Source organism: Oryzias melastigma, linkage group LG23 (assembly GCF_002922805.2).
Source record: "Oryzias melastigma strain HK-1 linkage group LG23, ASM292280v2, whole genome shotgun sequence".
In the NCBI taxonomy this organism is placed as follows: domain Eukaryota; kingdom Metazoa; phylum Chordata; class Actinopteri; order Beloniformes; family Adrianichthyidae; genus Oryzias; species Oryzias melastigma.
In genome coordinates this window covers 2,919,698-2,938,629 of record NC_050534.1, presented here as the reverse complement: position 1 = coordinate 2,938,629, position 18,932 = coordinate 2,919,698, and the positions used below count along the sequence as shown (strand labels likewise).

The 18,932-nt window shown below is 41.2% G+C and overlaps 2 protein-coding genes and 1 long non-coding RNA gene across 5 annotated transcripts in view; 2 read left to right on the top strand and 1 right to left on the bottom strand.

The window, feature by feature from the left end:
- Positions 1 to 1,824: 1,824 nt before the first annotated feature.
- Positions 1,825 to 18,451, bottom strand: mkrn1 (makorin, ring finger protein, 1). Its single transcript, XM_024283632.1, has 8 exons — positions 18,287 to 18,451; positions 14,548 to 14,679; positions 8,674 to 8,861; positions 8,041 to 8,264; positions 5,892 to 6,106; positions 4,081 to 4,191; positions 3,761 to 3,905; positions 1,825 to 2,484 (listed from the first exon to the last, which is right to left on the bottom strand). Exons 1-8 carry the CDS (start codon positions 18,352 to 18,354, stop codon positions 2,272 to 2,274), a joined length of 1,296 nt encoding a protein of 431 aa, XP_024139400.1. The 5' UTR covers positions 18,355 to 18,451; the 3' UTR covers positions 1,825 to 2,271.
- LOC118598116 lies at positions 8,861 to 11,652 on the top strand. Its single transcript, XR_004947216.1, has 3 exons — positions 8,861 to 9,228; positions 10,718 to 10,769; positions 10,854 to 11,652. It is a non-coding gene; the product is annotated as an uncharacterized LOC118598116 (long non-coding RNA).
- LOC112153396 (toll-like receptor 1) overlaps positions 18,448 to 18,932 on the top strand; it is a 43,439-nt gene continuing 42,954 nt past the window's right edge. For all 3 annotated transcript variants that reach the window (XR_002920495.2, XR_002920494.2, XM_024283605.1), the window contains exon 1: positions 18,448 to 18,551. The gene's annotated coding sequence lies outside the window, so the exon portion shown is untranslated. The remainder of the gene's footprint in view (positions 18,552 to 18,932) is intronic.

The window sequence follows — 18,932 nt, the reverse complement described above, 5'->3', positions numbered from 1 at the left end:
AAGCAGAACAATGTTTACATGTTAATGATCTGAACATTTTAGTTAGAACTTCTCCTTTAGAGAATCCATGTAACTCTGTATGATATTAGCAATCTCAGTATTTCACTAAAACATCTTACAGAATGTGAACTGTATCAGATTAATATAAAAATATTCAAATCATATAGTAGATTATTAATGTATTTCTAAACAAATTAGTATTTATGTGTAAACTTAAAATTGAATTGAATTGAAGAATAGAAAGAATCGAAAAAAAATCAGAATTGAATCGATTCTGAAAACTATAATAACCAGCACTAATTGTGAGTATATGAAAAACTTGCAGAACTTTCTTTTAAACCTCTCAGGCTTCCGTCCTGAGTTTCCTGATGCTCCCGCTCACGCCTTTTCCTTGTCAACAGTGGGTTCATCAGTCAAATGTTCCCGTTGCCATGGTTACTCATCAAGCATCCACTCAAAACCCAAACTCTGAAGCTGCAGCTCCATTTCATTTAAACCTCAAGTTTTGCTATTTTTCAGCTACATGCTAGCTGTTTTGACTAACCTAAGTTTTTTTTTTTGGCTAGATTTGGCATTTATTTTAGCTTCTATCAGCTTCAGTGTTTTTAACTATCAATTTCAGCATCTTCAGCAGCCAAATTCATCTTACAGCATTCACACTAGCATTATTGTAGGTAATTCTATATATCTAGTTCATAATTGTGTTAAAAAGTTACGGTTGTAAAGTTTTAAAATGTAGTTCTAGAGTGTTCAATAAATGTTTATCCTGTTCGACCTAAGGTGTGTTTTGGATGTTGGCCTCTTGTGTGATTGAGTTTGACCCCTCTGGTGAAGATGGTCCAGTCACTGCATGTTCTTACTTCATAGAGCAGGAATGTCAAACTCATTTTGGTTCTGTCTGCATTGAACCCGTCTGATCTCTAGTGGGCCGGATCAGTAACACAATAGCAAAATAACCTTTGATGAACTTATCTGTAGCTTTGTTTTTGTAGTTTCTTTTTCTCAGTTGGAAAAAATGCCTCAAACAACCTCTTAGCCTAATCACTTATCTTTTTGACGATGACATTTTGGTAATTGTGGCCTCACACCTGATCATTTTTATAGCACCTTAAGAGCGGTGAGGCTGGCGGAGGACCAAACTGCATCTTACCCAGACATGGCCTTTCTTCTCCTCTGCTCCCCCTAGTGGCAGAATTGCAGCCATTTCTTTAAACAACCATAAGTCGCCACATGAATGGTCTAGAAACTTGCTTTTTTCCCGTCCTTTAATGTTTTTCCTTTTCATGACTGGGCCGGATTGGACCATCTGGCGAGCCGGATGTGGCCAGGAGGCCGTATGTTTGACACCCCATCATAGAACCATCATCCAATTCCACCAGAACACCCCCAACTTTCTGTTCATGGATGATGATGCTCCACCACATGGTTCTAGAATCGTCACAGCTGGACCTCAGGAAGTGGGAGTGGCTCACACGGTATGACCAGCAATGACCTCTGACCTGAACCCCATAGAGACTGGATGATCGGACACCAAAGTGACCTGGAGACCTACATCTAGCACTTGAAGAGTTGTTATTTAGGACTATTTTTATTGTCCTCCTAATTTTAAGGTAATAAATATCCAACTAATAAAAATTGTGTTTCTTCTCATTCATTATTAAAAATATCAAAGGGAACTTTTATGCTTTTCATTAAAATTAAGACCAAATATGAAAAGCAGTCATGGAAAGACGTGTTGTGAGTAGAGTGGACTCCATCATCGATGCTTCTGTCCATATCAGAAACAACAAGAAATCAAAGCAGAAGGAGAATTTCTGCACAACATGAAAATGATTACTGTCATTTATTAAACATCAGCACAATATATCGGCTCTGAGCAGCTTTTATAAACAAACAGGAGAAGATCCGGCCTTCAGAAAGCGCCTGTAAAACCTGACCACATGCCCAGCTGGATTACAGTAAGAGTAGTTCAAGTGCATCATCAGACTGTCAGAATATGTACAAACCTGACCCAGTTATTAGCAACAGTTACTCTTCTTCTCATGGACACAAACAGGAAGGAGTCACGAGGATAGAGGTCTATAAAATATTTAGCACGAGCGCACTGAGGTGTAGTTTTTTTTTTCTTTTTATCTTTTTAGAAGTTCAGTTATTAATGGCCTGCTTCAAGGCACTGCCACAACACAGAGGGAGCTACTGTCCATCACTTGCACAAGACAGTCCATTCTAGTGTCTAGCATAAATGGAGAGGGGGGTTCAGGGGCGGGACTGCTATAGGTAAATCTCGTAGAAATCGTCCAGCTCCTCGTGAAACAAATCCCACTCGTCCTCCGAGTCCGTCACCTCGTCGTCCGTTCCCGCCGTGAGCAGCATGAGGAGCATCTCGCTCAGCTCCAGCGTCACCAGGTCGTCGTCCTCGTTGTCAAGCGAGTCCGGGCTTTCCCGCTCGTCCAGGATGTCCCACAGCGGGGTCCTCCGCGAGCTCTGTGGGGCGGGGAGGAACACGGGAGAAGTTTTCAGTCACCGATTCTCTATCTTAACCCTCACTGGTGAAACTAACCAATCACGAGTGTTTATGATCACACAGGAACTCAAGTCTTGATTCAAAATTTAATGTGAAAGCTTCAGAAAGGTTTCTGCGTTGACATTTTTGGTTTAAATCAAACAGAAGGAGTTACCACTAGGTTTGGGTGATAAATCGATACATCTATGGTGGTTTTTATATGTCAAACCTCCACGTTTGTCTCAAACGTTCCTCGTGGATGATTCAGACCTCCACCAGCGCGTTCTGCTCCTGTTTAATCCTCCGCGAGCAGAAAGTCCTCGTGCACGACAGACTGTCTACTTCCACGTGCGTGAGCTGCTCCCTCAGGCACGAGCGATGCGTACACACAGGCGGAGTGTCAGTGAGGGCTCATGGGAACTCTGGGGGCATCTATCCCCTAAAACATCCCGTAGAACAAGTACGTTCATCCTGGGAAGCCAATCAAATCCAGAGGATGTGCGTCTTTAAGGGGGTTAAATGTGGACCATGTGAATTCATATCAGCTTTTCTGTTCAATCGTACTTAAAATACGTGTGAATAACATCAGCCGAAATAGAATGTATATAATATCTGCTCAAATGAAAGGTTGATAATGTCAATAAAACCTCAAATATTGAAGGTTTATTCAAATTTGTATTTAGATTTGTTAACGATTTAAGACCGGAAATGAAAATACAGTTTGGCAGGACATTTATGAAACAAATATTGTACATTTTTCTGTTGAAATTGGTAAAGTTACCTTTTATTCAGGTAAATTGTGTTAAACAGCGTTCAGTTCTTTGGATTCCCGGTTTAAATCCATCAAATGGAAGTTTCATATCTCGCTCATGGCCCTGTCGTCATTTTGTCTGACGTGAAAAGAGTCAATCAGAAGAAAGCCAACACAGCTATGTTTAGGATGGAAGAATGACATTAGATTGGATATTTAACTGAAGAACCTGTAAACCTTTCTACTCAGAGGATCAAACATGAGCGCAGGAGCAGAAAATGAACAATGGTCAAATGTGATTACAATGTTATGAGCTATTGATGTTTATACGTTATTACTGTGGCTCACAGCAGCAGTTCACAAATGTGAGGATTAAAAGAGGACTTCCTGTTTTGTTCAAATGTCTGAATGACCATAGATTCATGTGTTGAAAGTGATGGAGACTTCTCTATGGATTTCTACGCCCTCTTCCATGAGATGAAAGCGTTTGTCGGGGCGAGCGTTACCCGGTTCCTGCTGCTGGAGCCCGTCTGTCTGCGCTGTGGCTGAGCCTCCTCCAGACGCCCGTCAGGAAAGGCGTGTTTGTAGAAGCAGTTGGAGCCGAAGGGGCAGGTCCCGCGGCCCTCGTCAAAGTATCGACACGGTTTGTTCCTGCAGGACCCGAGAACAGACGAGGAGAAAGAGCTGAGGATCAATGGAACGACTCGCTCTGAACGGTGGTTACAGGAAAAGAGACATGACTTCTGGACCGAGTCTGCAGGTCCACCACGAGACACCGCTGAGTTCACATGTCAGAGTGCGAGTCCCCTCCGTGTGTGTCTGATACCTCATGCCGTCTTTGTATTTCTGAATCAGCTTCTGCTTGTCGTCCTTGTCCTCCACCCAGTACTCACTCGGGATCACAAAGTTGGAGGTGATGCGACACTCGGGACAGGACCTGACAGACAGACAGGTGCGTTTACACTCACCTGAGAGGAGGAACTCACTGAACTTTCAGAGGCTGGCTGGTGTTTTTGGGTTGATTCGTCCAAACTTTACACAAAATGTTTTATTTGGAAATCCATCTTAAAAGCCTGAACAATTCGTTCAATCATTCTGTTTTTGTAATACTGTACAAATTGTCAATTAAAGCTGTAATATCTTAGGTACATCTCCAAGTGAACATAATATCACTGATCATCTAGCTTCAGGAGGCCCCACCCCCAGCTCGAGCAGACGCTGTGATCCAGTTTAGTGATGGCAGAAACACCGATTCTATTTAACGTCCAAACTTCAGGTGAGGAATCTGGACGACATGTTAGGATGGATCCTGAACGTATCCGAGAATGGAGCAAGCAGAAGGGAGATTTGGGGAAGACAGGAGGAAGGGAGCAGACTATTTCCTAGAGTAGACAGGGAGCAGACTATTTCTAGGTGGAAACAGGGAACAGACTATTTCCTAGTGTAGACAGAGAACAGACTATTTCCTAGGTGGAAACAGGGAACAGACTATTTCCAGGTGTAGACAGGGAGCAGACTATTTCCTAGTGTAGACAGGGAACAGACTATTTCCTAGTGTAGACAGGGAGCAGACTATTTCTAGGTGGAAACAGGGAACAGACTATTTCCTAGTGTAGACAGGGAACAGACTATTTCCTAGGTGGAAACAGGGAACAGACTATTTCCAGGTGTAGACAAGGAGCAGACTATTTCCTAGTGTAGACAGGGAGCAGACTATTTCCTAGTGTAGACAGGGAGCAGACTATTTCCAGGTGTAGACAGGGAACAGACTATTTCCAGGTGTAGACAAGGAACAGATTATTTCCTGGTGGAGACAGGGAACAGACTATTTCCTAGTGTAGACAGGGAGCAGACTATTTCCAGGTGGACACAGGGAGCAGACTATTTCCAGGTGGAAACAGGGAACAGACTATTTCCTAGTGTAGAGTTGGAACAGACTATTTCCTAGTGTAGACAGGGAGCAGACTATTTACTGGTGGAGAAAGGGAGCAGACTATTTCCAGGTGTAGACAGGGAACAGACTATTTCCAGGTGTAGACAGGGAACAGACTATTTCCTGGTGGAGAAAGGGAGCAGACTATTTCCTAGTGTAGACAGGGAACAGACTATTTCCTGGTGGAGAAAGGGAACAGACTATTTCCTAGTGTAGACAGGGAGCAGACTGTTTACTGGTGGAGAAAGGGAACAGACTATTTCCAGGTGTAGAAAAGGAGAAGACTATTTCTAGGTGGAAAAATAACATAAAATAACTTCCATTTCATAATAATTTGTGTTTTAGTGTTCCAAATGTAATTTGTGATCATATAAATGGACATTGCAGGCCAATTTAAGAAATGCAAATCATTCCTGTCAAAAAGCAAACGTCTCCAGGTTAAAACTAAATCTGCCCTAATAATAAAAACAAACCCACCCCAATAAAAACAAACGTTTTACAGATAAAAACAAACTCATACCCGTTAAACCTATTGCTAAAAAGAATTTAACTCGAGATAGAAACAAACTTCTAAAATGAAATCCTTATCTATTAAAAACACTTCTTTACCGTTAAACCCAAACTCCTCCCTGTTAAAACAAACTCCCTAATAACGAATTTTACGATCAAAATGAACCTTTATGATAAAAACATCCTTCACTCACTTGATAATTTTGCTCTCAAACTGCTTGGCGCTCCTCCACTTGCGAATGCACTTGAGACAGTAACAGTGGCTGCAGTTGGAGAGGATCCCGAAGCGGCGCTCGCTGGGGTTGGTTTTCTCAAACACCACCTCCATGCAGACGCCACACATCATGTCTTTGCTGCGCTGGATGGCAAAGGAGATCTCCATGTCCTTCTCATGGGCTTCAATGCACGCCTGCAAAAAGAGGAGCAGCCCTCAGTGACTAGTCCGAACATGTTATTATGACTTTGTCATGCAGAACAGCAGACATTTATTCTGTTATGCAGATGATGTGGAACTATTAATCACACTAATAGAAGATTTCTCCCAGGTTACATGACTTCAAGCATGTTTAAAGATTTAGAGAATCTGATCATTTCTAGCTTCCTAAACTCAGATGAAGCTGAGGTTGTGGTTTTTTGACCGGAACGCCTCATGGATTCACTGTTAACACCATAATCACACTGGATGACTTTCATCTGGTGTTTGGTCTGACAGGGAGAAAACCTTGGAGTCATTTGTAATAAAGAATTTTAACCAACATATATCAAATCATTTCTAGAATGTCCTTCCTTCATCAGGAACATCCCGTCTCAGAAAGATAGAGAAAAGTGAGCTCACTGATTTGTTACTTCAAGATTAAAGGGCGGTTAGTTTTTAAAATCAAACTGTTAACCAAAATGCTGCAGCCATGGATTAAAAAATGGGTAGAAAATCATTTTTAACCTATTTTAGATTCTCTACATCACTTCCTGTTTGCTAAAAATTAAATCTATTTTAAAATTCTCTTACTACCATGTAAAATTTTAAACAGAGAAGCTCAATCTTCTCTCAAAGATCTCATAGTTTCATGTTATCCACACAGATCCTGCTGTGGTTCTTAAACTAGAATGGTGGTCAGAGTCTTCAGCTATCAGACTGCTGCTTAGTGGAACCAGCTTTCTGTCTCAAATGAGGAGCAAGACTCCATCTCCGTCTTTAAGGCCTCAAAGCTTCCAATCTGATAAGGATGATGGTTAAGGATGGTATGGATGACCTTAAACAATGACTGCAGTTTAGCTGCTAAAAGCTTAGACTGCTGAAGGTTGTTTTAGGATTCTATATATAGACAGACTTTAAACTCCTCCCACCTCCCAAGTTTATAAACAAGAGAAGACCCAGAGGAAGGTTAGGACCGTTTCAGCAAGGTTCTGGTCAATGACCCTCAGCTTGTGATCAATTTAGGATGAACTGGTTGTTTTTTTTATACCTTCTTTACTGTAGATCTTTCCTCTGTTATCTGTCTTCCTGTATTTATGAATGAATGTTATTGTTACAGTCACTGACTTATGAGTCCCCCCTCATAAAATATGTCCCAGTCTTTGTGGTTGTCTCCATTTTGTTCTTTCATTGTTGCATTTACTGACATTTCTCTTTTGTTCAACAACAGATGTTTCAGTATGTTTTGTGTTTGTCTCATTCCTCTTTTGTTTCAGTGTTTTTGTGTTTGTCTCATTCCTGTTCATTTATTGATGGATTTGCTGACATTTCACTTCTGACCTATAACAGATATTTGGCTAAAAGAGCTGCCTGATGAAACAAATTCTGATTTTTCTTAGTTCATGTACTTCCTCTGTTTGTCTAATATCAGATATTCCCGTGTTTTTGTTTGTCTCTTTCTCCTGTGTTAACAGACTGAATGGTCACAGCAGATGTTCACCTTCTTTGAGTCTGGTTTCCCTCTAATCTTTCAAAGGGAGTTTTTTTCTCTACTGCTCGCTTCCCTCAAGCTCTTTCCATGTAATCTCTAATAACTTATGTAGACTGCTATTCAATTATATCAAAAAATATTAAAGAAAATTAAAAAAAATATGATAGCAATCAAAACAAAATAATTCTGAAGTTTTTGCTTTTGTGCAACAATCCCAATTATGAACAAATGGTTTAAAAATAAGCTTTAAAATGATCTATTCAAATTAGAAATGGCAACACAACACGATGCTAAGATTGGGAGGGGCAAGTACACATCCAGCCCTAAATTTGGTCAGTTTTTCTACTGCTTTACATCAGCTTCTTCCCATGTCTCCAAACAGATGGACATGGTTTCCAAAGAGATGCTCTACCAGCCCCCTAGTGTTCATCTGTGCTACCTTGGTGTGCTCTGAGCGTTGGTTGTTGTCGGTGGGGTGGAGGACCTGAAGCCCACACATGTCACACACGTCGCCATGGAGATAGGCACAGTTGATCCCATAGCGACACTCTCCAACAGCAGCATAGGGACAGAGCTGCTTCCTCAGGTCTTTGTTCTCTAGTGGCGCGTCAGGGTCAAACTCCTCGATGAGAGGAACAGAGCTTTCCACCTTCGCCGGCTCAGCTGCACACACCACAGACACACAGTACAGGTAAAAAAAAACTCTACACTCATTCAAAATGTCACATTTAGTCCCCAACACGAGCCTCCAACACCTTAAAGCTCAAATGTGGAACTCCAGGCCTGTAGGGTCCGTCTTTACATTTTTCCCACTGAAACTTCTTTTAAGCAAAACACACCTTTATCAGCTGCAAATATTTTCTAAAAAAAAAAGGCAGTATACTGACCCTTGAGGCCTTGAACAGTCTGACAGCTGTTGGTGGTGGTGTGACCCATTGAGGCTTACACCACCACCCTCAGCTACAGGAAGAGCAGCTACACACCGAGCTGTCAAACTCCTCTGAAAATGTTTAGGCTCATTTATCACCTGAGCAGATATTTCATGCTATAAATGTTAATGCTGGTGACTCACCGCGCCCACAGTACGGCTGTCCAGGAACAAACTCGGCTGCGTTGACCCAGTCCTGCCCCCCTTGTGCGGGTGTCAGCCCACTGGGGTCTGCAGGTGACGGGTCAGACAGCGAGGCGGAGGCGGAGGCCGGCAGCAGCGTCTGGGAGGTTGGCAGTTCCTCTTTCCGCGCAGCTTTACTGTGTTCAAACCTGAAGGAACCAAACGGATCAGAACATGAGGCCTGCTGGGGTTCACTAAGAGTCTATTCAGACTGGAAGAGTCTGATGGTCCAAACTGAGTCCTGAACTTTGTGTGTGGTCTGTATTCAGACAGCTTTTCAGCCAGACATTTCTGTTTGCTTGTAAACAAAACCACGTGACTGAGGATCTCTTCATTCATTGGCCAGGAATTATGAAGTCGGGGCAAAGCAACAAGAGACAGAGATGATGAAAGTCCCCAGCTTTGCGATCCTTGTCGGGATAGTTCAATTATTCAAACTTTACGTTTTGCTGACCAATGTCAGGTACAGTGGAGGCATGGTGTAAGCCGGTTACCGAGGAGACGACGGCTAAGAAGGTACGATGACAAGTGTTTATGACATAGATTGTCGGGAAAACAGTGAGAAGGAATGTGTGTCATGTTAAAAGTTGTTTTAATTAGCCTGCAGTCATCCAACCACATTTCAGTGAGTTGATGTGTCTTATTGTTGCTCTTCAGCTCTGTTTACATCTCGTAATGACTGGCTACGGTGGCCGTTTTGGTCCAGTTGTTCCGCTCCGAGTATGGAGTCTATTCAGACTGAAGAACCAGAGCTCAGTCTGACTGGAAACAAACGGACCACCTCCAAAGATGGGTCAGAGAACGGTTCCTGATCCTGGGTCCACCTGGGTGTATTCAGACTGAACGTATGTTCCAAATTATAGGGGGAAACGAACTCTGGTTCACTTTAGGAGACATGTCCAGTCTGAATGCACCATAGGATGATGGAAGCCCACACCATCAGTACCAAACCTTTCCTGCACCACAGATCAGTTTGATGTCAGATGTCACAGAACGGCCTTTAAAATATGAGTTTGTTTAAATCTAAAGATCTCACTCCTATCATATTTTGATCTGTTGTGAAAGACCACTAGTCTTTTGAATATGATGATGCAGTTTCAGACAAAAAAAAAAAAAAAAAAATCATAAACATTTTCCATTTCTAGGTCATAGTTTCTGCAGAGTGGGAGGAGTTTATTAGAAATTCTCCTCCAAACGCACCCCCCCCCTCCCCACGTCTGCTCCTAAACAATTTGAATAAAGAAATACTCAGAAATGCAATGTTTATTTGAATTTTCTCTGCATGTCCTCCATCAATAGAAAATGCTACAGGAACATGTTAAAAAAAACAAAAACACTTTTTTTTCTTAATCAGAGTGGGTCTTTAAGCTTTGGCAGTTCATGAAAAAAAAATTAATGCCAAGATCTGTCCTAGGTTTATTTTACTGCACATGTCACAGTCAAGGCCCGGGGGCCGGATCCGGCCCTCTGGGTAATTCTATCCGGCCCTCCAGATCATTTTATTTTATTGTTATTAATGACCCGATGTTATCTTGTGCTTATTTCTTACTTGTATAATTTTGAAAAAATATATTTTTATGGAGAGTAAAATATTGAAAGTTATTTAAGGTTTAAGTTGATTTATTCTGGAATAATATTCCTGCTTTTTATTATTCATAATTATGAACAAAAGTAACAATTTTAACGTTTTAAAAACATTCTGTTAGCTTTCTGGACTGTTTTTAGGCCGTTTTGGAATTTAGCTAATATTTCAGCTACAGTATATGCTAGATGTTCTGACTAATTTTGGCTTTTTCATTTTTTTAGGCTATTTTTAATTTTAGTAATTTTTTCAGCAACATGCTAGCTGTTTTGGCTAACCTAGTTTTTTATTTATTTGTTTACGTATTTTAGGCTGATTTGGCATTTAGCTAATATCTAAGCTGACTATCAGCTTCAGTGTTTTCAGCCATCAACTTCAGAATTTTCCACTATCAGCTTCAGTGTTTTTAGCCATCAATTTCAGGATCTTCAGCGGCCACATTCATCTTACAGCATTCAGACAAGTATTATTGAAGGTAATGCTTTTCGTTAAAAAGTTACGGTTTTAACATTTCAAAAATTTCATTTTATTGTATTCAATAAATGTTTTTCTTGTTCAGCCCGTGACCTGAGCTGTGTTTTGGATTTTGGCCCCTTGTGCGATTGAGTTCGACACCCCTGCTGTAAAGGCATGACGTAAGGCCAGCTGGAGGAGGAAACGGGGAGGAGGGGGAGCAGGAGGAAGCAGGACAAACCTGCAAACCCAGGACTGGAGGAGGCGCAGCTTTGACAAAGAGCAGCAGAGAACGTGTTATGTAATGACAGAGCCTGCTGCAGAACAGGCAGAGACACACTCCTGCAGAGGGAGAGGGCGCCAGACAGAGCATCACAAAAGAACGACTCCAGGAACTAAAGCGTGACCCCCCAACAGAGCCCAGCCGAGTCACACAGACAATGCAAACAGCCCCCTGACTACAGCAGCACCAAGGAATGCAGCTCAACACAACAACAGGCTGCAAAGATGGAGTCTGCGAGTGACTCACATGCGCCCCAGCTGCTGATGGGGGGGGCAGTGGCTGCTATAGAAATGCCGCTACAGACAGTCTGAGCTTGAAGGAGGCTGTCTGCATCAGGACTCCAGCTGATGGAGGTTACCACGCTGTAAAGTGTCTCAACATTCCTTTCATTCTGACAAATGACGACTAAAGTATCTAGAAGCTAAAATAATCCCTGAAAATGACCTGCAAAAGCTGCCAAGTTAAAAGACAGACTCTCCTCTGGGTATGGAGGCCGTGACTAAAGGTACTTTAATGATCCTCAAGAGAGAATACCTACTGTTAAATAAACTCTGATCATCTATTTTTGTAGTATTGGCAGCATTAACACTGCTGTGTGAATGGCTGGTATTATGAATATGATCATCCAGTGTGTGTATCTAACAAACAGAACAGAGTCTGTGTTTACTCGTACACAAACAATGACATGTTTTCCTCTCACAATTTGTTTTATTTTCCTCTCCATTCCACTTCCTCCATGTTTGCATGTTGGATTATTTTTATCTACCTCATTTTGCTAGAAGAACAACAAAGATAAATAAAAGGCTCAGTTAGACTTTAAAAAAATAAACAGCTATAAAGGCTATTAGAACTGATGATAATGTTGAAAAATTATAGCTACATACATTGAAATTTTGGTTTCAGAATTTACACGACTAAAGTAAATAGCAATAAGCAATGTCTACAATATTTTCAAAAAGAAAAGCTATAAACAATATTAAGGTAAAAATTGACTAAACTTTTCTATGTAAATGATGAAGAAACCTTCAAGTCAAACTTCATTTTCTAGAACATATTTTCTGCAAAGCAACTTGGAAGCTTATTAGAAATTCACCTATGAGTTGTGGGCGGGTCTGTTGCGGCGGAAGTAACCCTCCACTGATATCCCATCATCCCTTTGTTTACACTCTCTTGCTAGCTTACAGTCCCTAACAACCTCAACCTAATATTAGCGGTGCAACACAAATGGCGAGCAATACAAATGAAGAGGTTCATGGATCTGTTCGTCTGCAAGTGGATGCATCAGAACAGAGCAGAGCAGGGAGACTTTGGCCCGCCCATTTTACTTGTGCTTCAAAACTATGGACGCCCTTTGTAAGTGGAACCCAAATAGTGTCTTAAAACGTGCGTAGTGATGGACGAACATGAGTTTTAAACGCATTTCCATAGACGTTTCATTGGAAATGGTCGCTTAAACTCAACTTTCTGATGGTGTTGTGATCGTAGATTCAGAGCTAACCTTTGTTTAACCCTGTGGGGACCTGTGATTAGTGTATGCATCTTTTCCCTGTCTGTGGCCTGGTACTAAGAGGCCCTTGGACCGTGGATTGGAGACCCCTGATTTAATGGGAAAGGAACAGCCAGCACGTCAAAAATCAATGAGTTGGGGGCACCCAAAACATTAAAAAGTGACACTGAGGGGACCCGAACCATACATCCATATAGTGCTGCCACAAAGCATTATTTTAATAGTCAATTAATCACCGGTTATTTTTTCCAATTGGTCGACTAATTGGGTCACAAGCAAACTGGAGGCAAAGTACACATCTGATCATTAGCTAAAAACTAACTAAAAACTAGATATATACCTGAAATAATGCTAGTGTGAATGCTGTAAGCTGAATTTGGCCACTGAAGATACTAGTGCCAATAGCTGAAGATGCTGAAATTGATAGCTAAAAACACTGAAGCTGATAGCCAGCTAAAATATTATTTAAATACCAAATTAGCCTAAAAAAAATAAATAAAACTGAATTAGCTAAAAGAGCTGGTATGTACCTGAAATATTAGCTAAACTCCAAAAAAGCCTAAAAAACAAAGAACACCTAAATTAGCCAAAATAGCCAGTATGTAGCTGAAATACTAGCCAAACTCCAAAATAGCCTAAAACCTTAATAAATCCTAAAATAGTCCAAAAAGTTAGCAGAATGCCATTGTAAATTTCAACTTTACTACACTCTGACTCCATATAATATAAAGCAACAACTAATCGACAATTAAATTAGTCGTCGACTAATTTAATTGTCGATTAGTCGACTAATCATGGCAGTCCTACATCCATATATGACCAGTTGGGAGTGAGAATGTGTCAGCCAATCAAACGTTTGAGGTACGGGCCAGTGGGCACGATAAGCTTTTGCTGAGGCATCTGATTGGTCAATATATGACTCACTGAACTTGGAATAAAGAAAATATATTTAAAAAAAATAGGACGATCAGCAATATGTTAAGAAAAGTATCTGAGAGAGAATTGTTATTCTGACAAATAAAACGACTGAGTAACAGCTGTTCATCTCTCTGAAGAAGTTTATGAGATTTCAGCCTCTTGGAGCCAGCAGGTACTTCCTGTTTGGAACCCGAGTTGGGAGGAGTCACTCAGTCAGGTTCCCACATACAGTCAATGGTCCAACTAAAGCCAGTAAGAGGCTTCAATGGTGGGTTGGTTAGACAAAATGTAGGGCACGCCCCCTACATGGAGTTCGACCCCCCCCCCATGTTTAGACCATGTTGAAACCTGTGAAACCTGGAGAGACTTGAAGGGTCACAGAGGTCTTTTAATTTTATACACCTCAAGGAGAGACTGGATGTTTTTGGAACGGTCATTACTTTCATGTCAACTGTGATCGCATTGAGGCAGAAACCAAGGAAAGCTAAAGGGAGAAGCCGCCTCACGTCATCAGAATAGTTCAAATTTCCAGTGTGTTTTACATTTACTACGCCAGAGAACTAGAACACATAAAAACTGAATGGAGAACAACAGGACGGGTTCTGCACAGTCCTTGAGGTCTCAGGAACTGGGGGCGGAGTCTGGAGGAGGCAAAAGTATGAAGGAGCTTTCCTGCGTCAGAGTGAGGGTGGAAGGAGTTTGGCACCGTTCTCCAGACAGAAGTCAGATGACTTCCACAGATTATTGGTGTGAGTTTGAAAGCCCAGCCGTGAGACTGTTGATAAGGAGGAAATGTTTAGTCCTGAGAGGATGAGAGCGTTAGTGGAGGAACGTTAAGTTCATCCGTGTTTTGATCTCCTCCAGTCAAAGCGGGGCTGATACTGGTTAAGGGGGGTGGGTTGGTTTGGATATACCTTTGTCAGAAGAGCATCTTCAGAAACAAACAGCCTGACATGACACAGCTGTACTCCCATCATAGAACCCCAGAAGAAACCAAAGTCCTTCCATGTAATCCAGTAAAATATTAATACCCAACAGCTACAGGTGAAACGATTTTGTCCTCATCCAGTGACATTGTTGCCCAGGTCTTACCTGCAGCGGTCTCCGTACACGCAGTTTCCCTTCTGAAAGAACTTGCATATCATGGTTGCAGGTTTGCTGCTGGTCAGATCATGGGAATACCGGCAGTTGTCTCCTTCTTTGCACAGACCATGCATGAAATACCTGAAAGCACAAAGGACACATATTGGACAACAGTTTGTAAAGGGAAAGACTAAACAAATGTAACTCTGAGTTTCCAAACTCTAGTTGTTCTCACTTAGAAAAACAAACTTTTTGTCACTTCTCTATTTGAGGTCATGTTAATTGAAGAAAATATGTGTTATCAGGGTCTTTTTCCTCTTGTAAGCTGTTATCAGTGTGAAGGAGTTTGAGGTCAAGATGTTCACACTGTCTTGGTCACGAATAACTTCTGAAGATGTTTTATGCATGTCCTTGTTTGGAAAGTTTAGCTTCTCCCCTCATAAGTCCAGTAGTTATTTATTTTTAGCTTATACAGTTGTGACCAAGAATTTCTCCGAGTCTTCCATAATCCTGACCACTATAACCCTGAGCCAGCTCTGCTGCTCCATCGAGTTTGATGAAGATTTGACTTTTTCTTTTCAAGTGTTCTGGATTTTTTTTTAATGTTTTCTAGCTATTCTGTCGATTTCTTCATCAATCACTGGGCTTTGGCGCTGTAGCCAGAATCATATTTGCAATAAAACAAGTTTTAAGATGCTGCTAACTGCTGTCCCCCATAGCATCAATACAAATCCATACATCTTCACCTGAGGCAGGAGCACCTCACCCACCCAGAGATGATTGGTGAAATAATTGGAGATAAGTCGACTATTAAAATAATAGTTTGTGGCAGCACTACTTGACACTCAGCTGCTAATGTCCCCAATACATGCTGGAGGTCCTGGCTCGATGAAGCCAACAGGACAACATCATCTGCAAAGAGCAGAGATTAAATCCTGGCCGCTCTGGCCATTGGATGTGCCTAGAAATTCTGTCCATAAGGACGATAAACAGAACCGGTGATAAGAGTAGCCCTGGCGGAGTCCAACATGCACCGGGAACAACACAAATATTCCTTTTATTATTGGAAATCTTCCATTTCTGAATAATATGATGAAACAGAAACAGCAAATCTTTCCAGATCCATCAAAGACCACAGGCTGCAGAAGACAGCTATTTCCCATGGACTCCTATGTTAAAGGTTCAACAGTGACACCAAAAATAAAAGGTGCCTTTTAGTTTCAATGATCTTTTCAATGTGTGTTGCTCTGTTTCCTGTGCATGTATTTGTGTTTTTAACGTTTTAAACGTTTTTGAGTGCCTAAGCATGGTTCTGTGAAGGTGGACTAAGGTCAAAGGTTCTGTTGTACTTTATACTTCCTGTCCACAGAGCAGAATCCATTGGATAATGTCAGACATTCCCCAGTGTCTACTCATCTATGGGTGAAACATTAATCTTTTTCTTTCATGCAGATGTAATCACTGATCTCAGTTGGTGAATGTTGAAAGGCATGCTTCAAACAAGGGACTATTTTTAATGAACACTTGGTGAAATCTGTTAGTCTCCGTAGCGAAACAAAATTACTTTAAAACTACCATCTCTGCAATAATATACATGAACAACGAGAGTTAAAGGAGGTCTCTGAAGATGCTAGAGTTTAATTAAAAACTAGCTTAGAAGTTGAAATAATTGATTAAAACCTTAAAGTTGAGACAAAATTATCTAAAAACACTGAACACGACAAGGAAGAAAGAGAAGATGCTGCAAAACTTCACACCAACTGCAGCTATAATACCTGCTAAAAATGTGTTGTAGTAAATGCTGATCATTTAATACTGTACTCGTTTTATACTAACAAAAATAAATAGATTAGTGACTTTGAGATTATTGAATCAGTAAGATTCATTTTGCAAAAATCAGACAAGAAAGCTAAATAATCATTGGCTGTACCAATACAGCCGATTGGGAAAGAAGACCCACAGTGATAAAAATTGTGTTTTTGATGTTTAACATGTTCTTGTCGTTATTTTAAAATAGCATTTCTGAGGATTTAATCTAATTGTTGTGAATCAAAAGCAGACAAAAAAAATCTTGTTGAATAAAAAACGTATTCATGACGCAGCTCCATTCTGATGCATCCACATACAGACAAATAGATCCATGAACGTCTTTATTTCCCTCGTCTGAGTTGGTATCTGGCTCAAAACTGTACGGTTGAATAGCTCCAATATTGGTCGCCATTAACATTTGATGCATCCATATTGTTAGCTTGGGGTGAGGGGATGTAGGTTAGCTGGAGAGTATAGATCAGTTGAATGATATTAAAAATGCAGGAGAGTCAAACACATTTTTATCATTAGGAATTTGGTGTCCCAACATCATTTTTTCCTCTTTTACTCTCAGATATAAACATTTTTGTTGAATCTATTTCTTAAAAAAACAAATAATTGAATAAACTGAGATTTTTACCGTCATTCTCAAAAATGTGAGGCACAAAACACACAACTCTAAATCATTTTCAATCATTATAAACTGTTCAAAACTTTAACCACTTTAGTGTTTGGAATCTTTTACTTGACTAACTACACATTAAAATAATTAAAGAACATTTCTACAGAATTTCTGACAGTAAATTAAACTTTTGTTGCTTAGTTCTTTGACATGTAAAATGTAAACAGAAATGACAAAACTTAACTAACTGATCTATAATGTATTCAATTGTTAGCATGTTTAACTAAAGCTTAAGAGCCACAATAAAAGGATAAAAGAGCCACAGCTTGCAGAACCCTGTTCTAGGACGTAGTTTCTGCAGAGCGGCTGGAGTTCATCAGAAATTCACCTGAGTTGTAGGTGGAGCCTGCCCCCACTACCCATCATCCCTTTGTTTACACTCTCACCTGCTAATTTACAGCCTCAAGCTCACATTAGCGGTGCAACCGAAATAGTGAGCAATAAAGAAACCATCCAGCCGTACAGGTCGGACCCAGAGCCCAGCCCACAATTTATATTAGAGTTTTCATTAAATAAAAGCCAAAAGTAATTTGAAGAACTAGCTAACTGTTTCAAAACTTATGAACACCTTTTAGCTGGAGGTTGACGGTCAGCTATTCATTTCCAGGAGAAACCAGTGGAAATCTGAACCACAAAAAAAAACATAGATGTTGAAAACAAGAATAAAAACAGCAAAGAATCAGAAGAAGATCTGTCCTGTTTGAGGAACCCTGGTTCAGTAGAAATGACCTGAAATGGACCTGAACCGGACAGACCTGTCCTACACTGACCCAGTGACTGGTGACCGAACTGAAGGTGGACGTTTCAGATCTATGGAGGAATAATCTGCTGTCTCGTCACACTTTCCCCGCAGCAGACGAGCACAGCGGCTCCTCTGGAGCTCGAAGACAGGCCGACCACCAGCAGGACGGAATCCGAGGGGACCCCGCAGCAGACCCGGCTGTGGGAAGCCGGCTGGACGCGTCCTGCCAAACTAACAGCTAAAATGGTTCAAGTTTTGTCCCAGTTCGGGGGGTTCGGTGTTGTGTCTGAGCCGGGCTTTCGCGGTGAGATCCTGAGCGTTGCAGGTCGGCGGTGCGTCGCCTCGGAGCTGCGCTAACGCAGCAGCGGAGGAATCTGGTGACGTTACAGCTAAGCTAACCGAGCCTTCGCGGACACGGCTGTCAGCCGCCCGCCGGCCCCCAAACCCCGCTCCTCTGTGGCCCAACAATACCCCAGGCATCCCGAACACAACAACGCGGAGTTAGGGTGTCTCACCGGCAGGTTACGTGTTTGGTCCAACCTCCTGTTACCGCCGCCGTAGACGCTGCTGCTGCCTCCGCCATTTCTGTTTATGTTGAGGAGCCCCAGCCGGATGTTCCGGACAGGTCCGCCTGAGCTCGGCTTTTTCCGTGATAATCGTTTCAAAACGAACCTTTCCGAAAGTCCCGGATGTAAAAACGGTCTGCTGTTCTTTGGTTTTCTGTTTTTAGTTATTAAGTCGATCTTTATTCTTCAAAAATGAAGGGGAATAAAGTAGAAAGTAAGTCGTTGCTTATTTATCTTTCTTTCTTTCTTTTTTATTTTTTTATTTTTTTTGCACATTGGAGTTTTGGGGGCTCTTTATTTTATTTACATTTCTGAAGTTTTCTTGCAGAGATCCTGTTTTTTCTTTTTTTTGGTAGTGGGGGGTGGGGGGTTCGTTTGGCTTAAAAAGCCTAAAAAAATGTTTAAACTTTAAAACCGTCACTTTTTAACATACTTATAAATGGTAAAAAGGCAGGGATATTTCAGAATAAATCAACTTAAACCTTAAATAACTTAATATTTTACTCTCCATAAAAATATATTTTGTCAAAATCATACAAGTTGGAAATGAGCGCAAGATTGAAATTGAGAAAAATATTGGTGCCTCAGCAGGGCA

Bases quoted from the DNA above. Each gene is read 5' to 3' on its own strand.
- mkrn1 (XM_024283632.1), bottom strand. From the start codon at position 18,354: ATGGCGGAGGCAGCAGCAGCGTCTACGGCGGCGGTAACAGGAGGTTGG. The intron at 8,265-8,673 runs GTGAGTCACCAG...TGGTGTGTGCAG, and splicing joins ACAGCCGTACTGTGGGCGCG to CTGAGCCGGCGAAGGTGGAA. The intron at 2,485-3,760 runs GTAACGCTCGCC...CCCGCCCCACAG, and splicing joins GCTCCAGCAGCAGGAACCGG to AGCTCGCGGAGGACCCCGCT.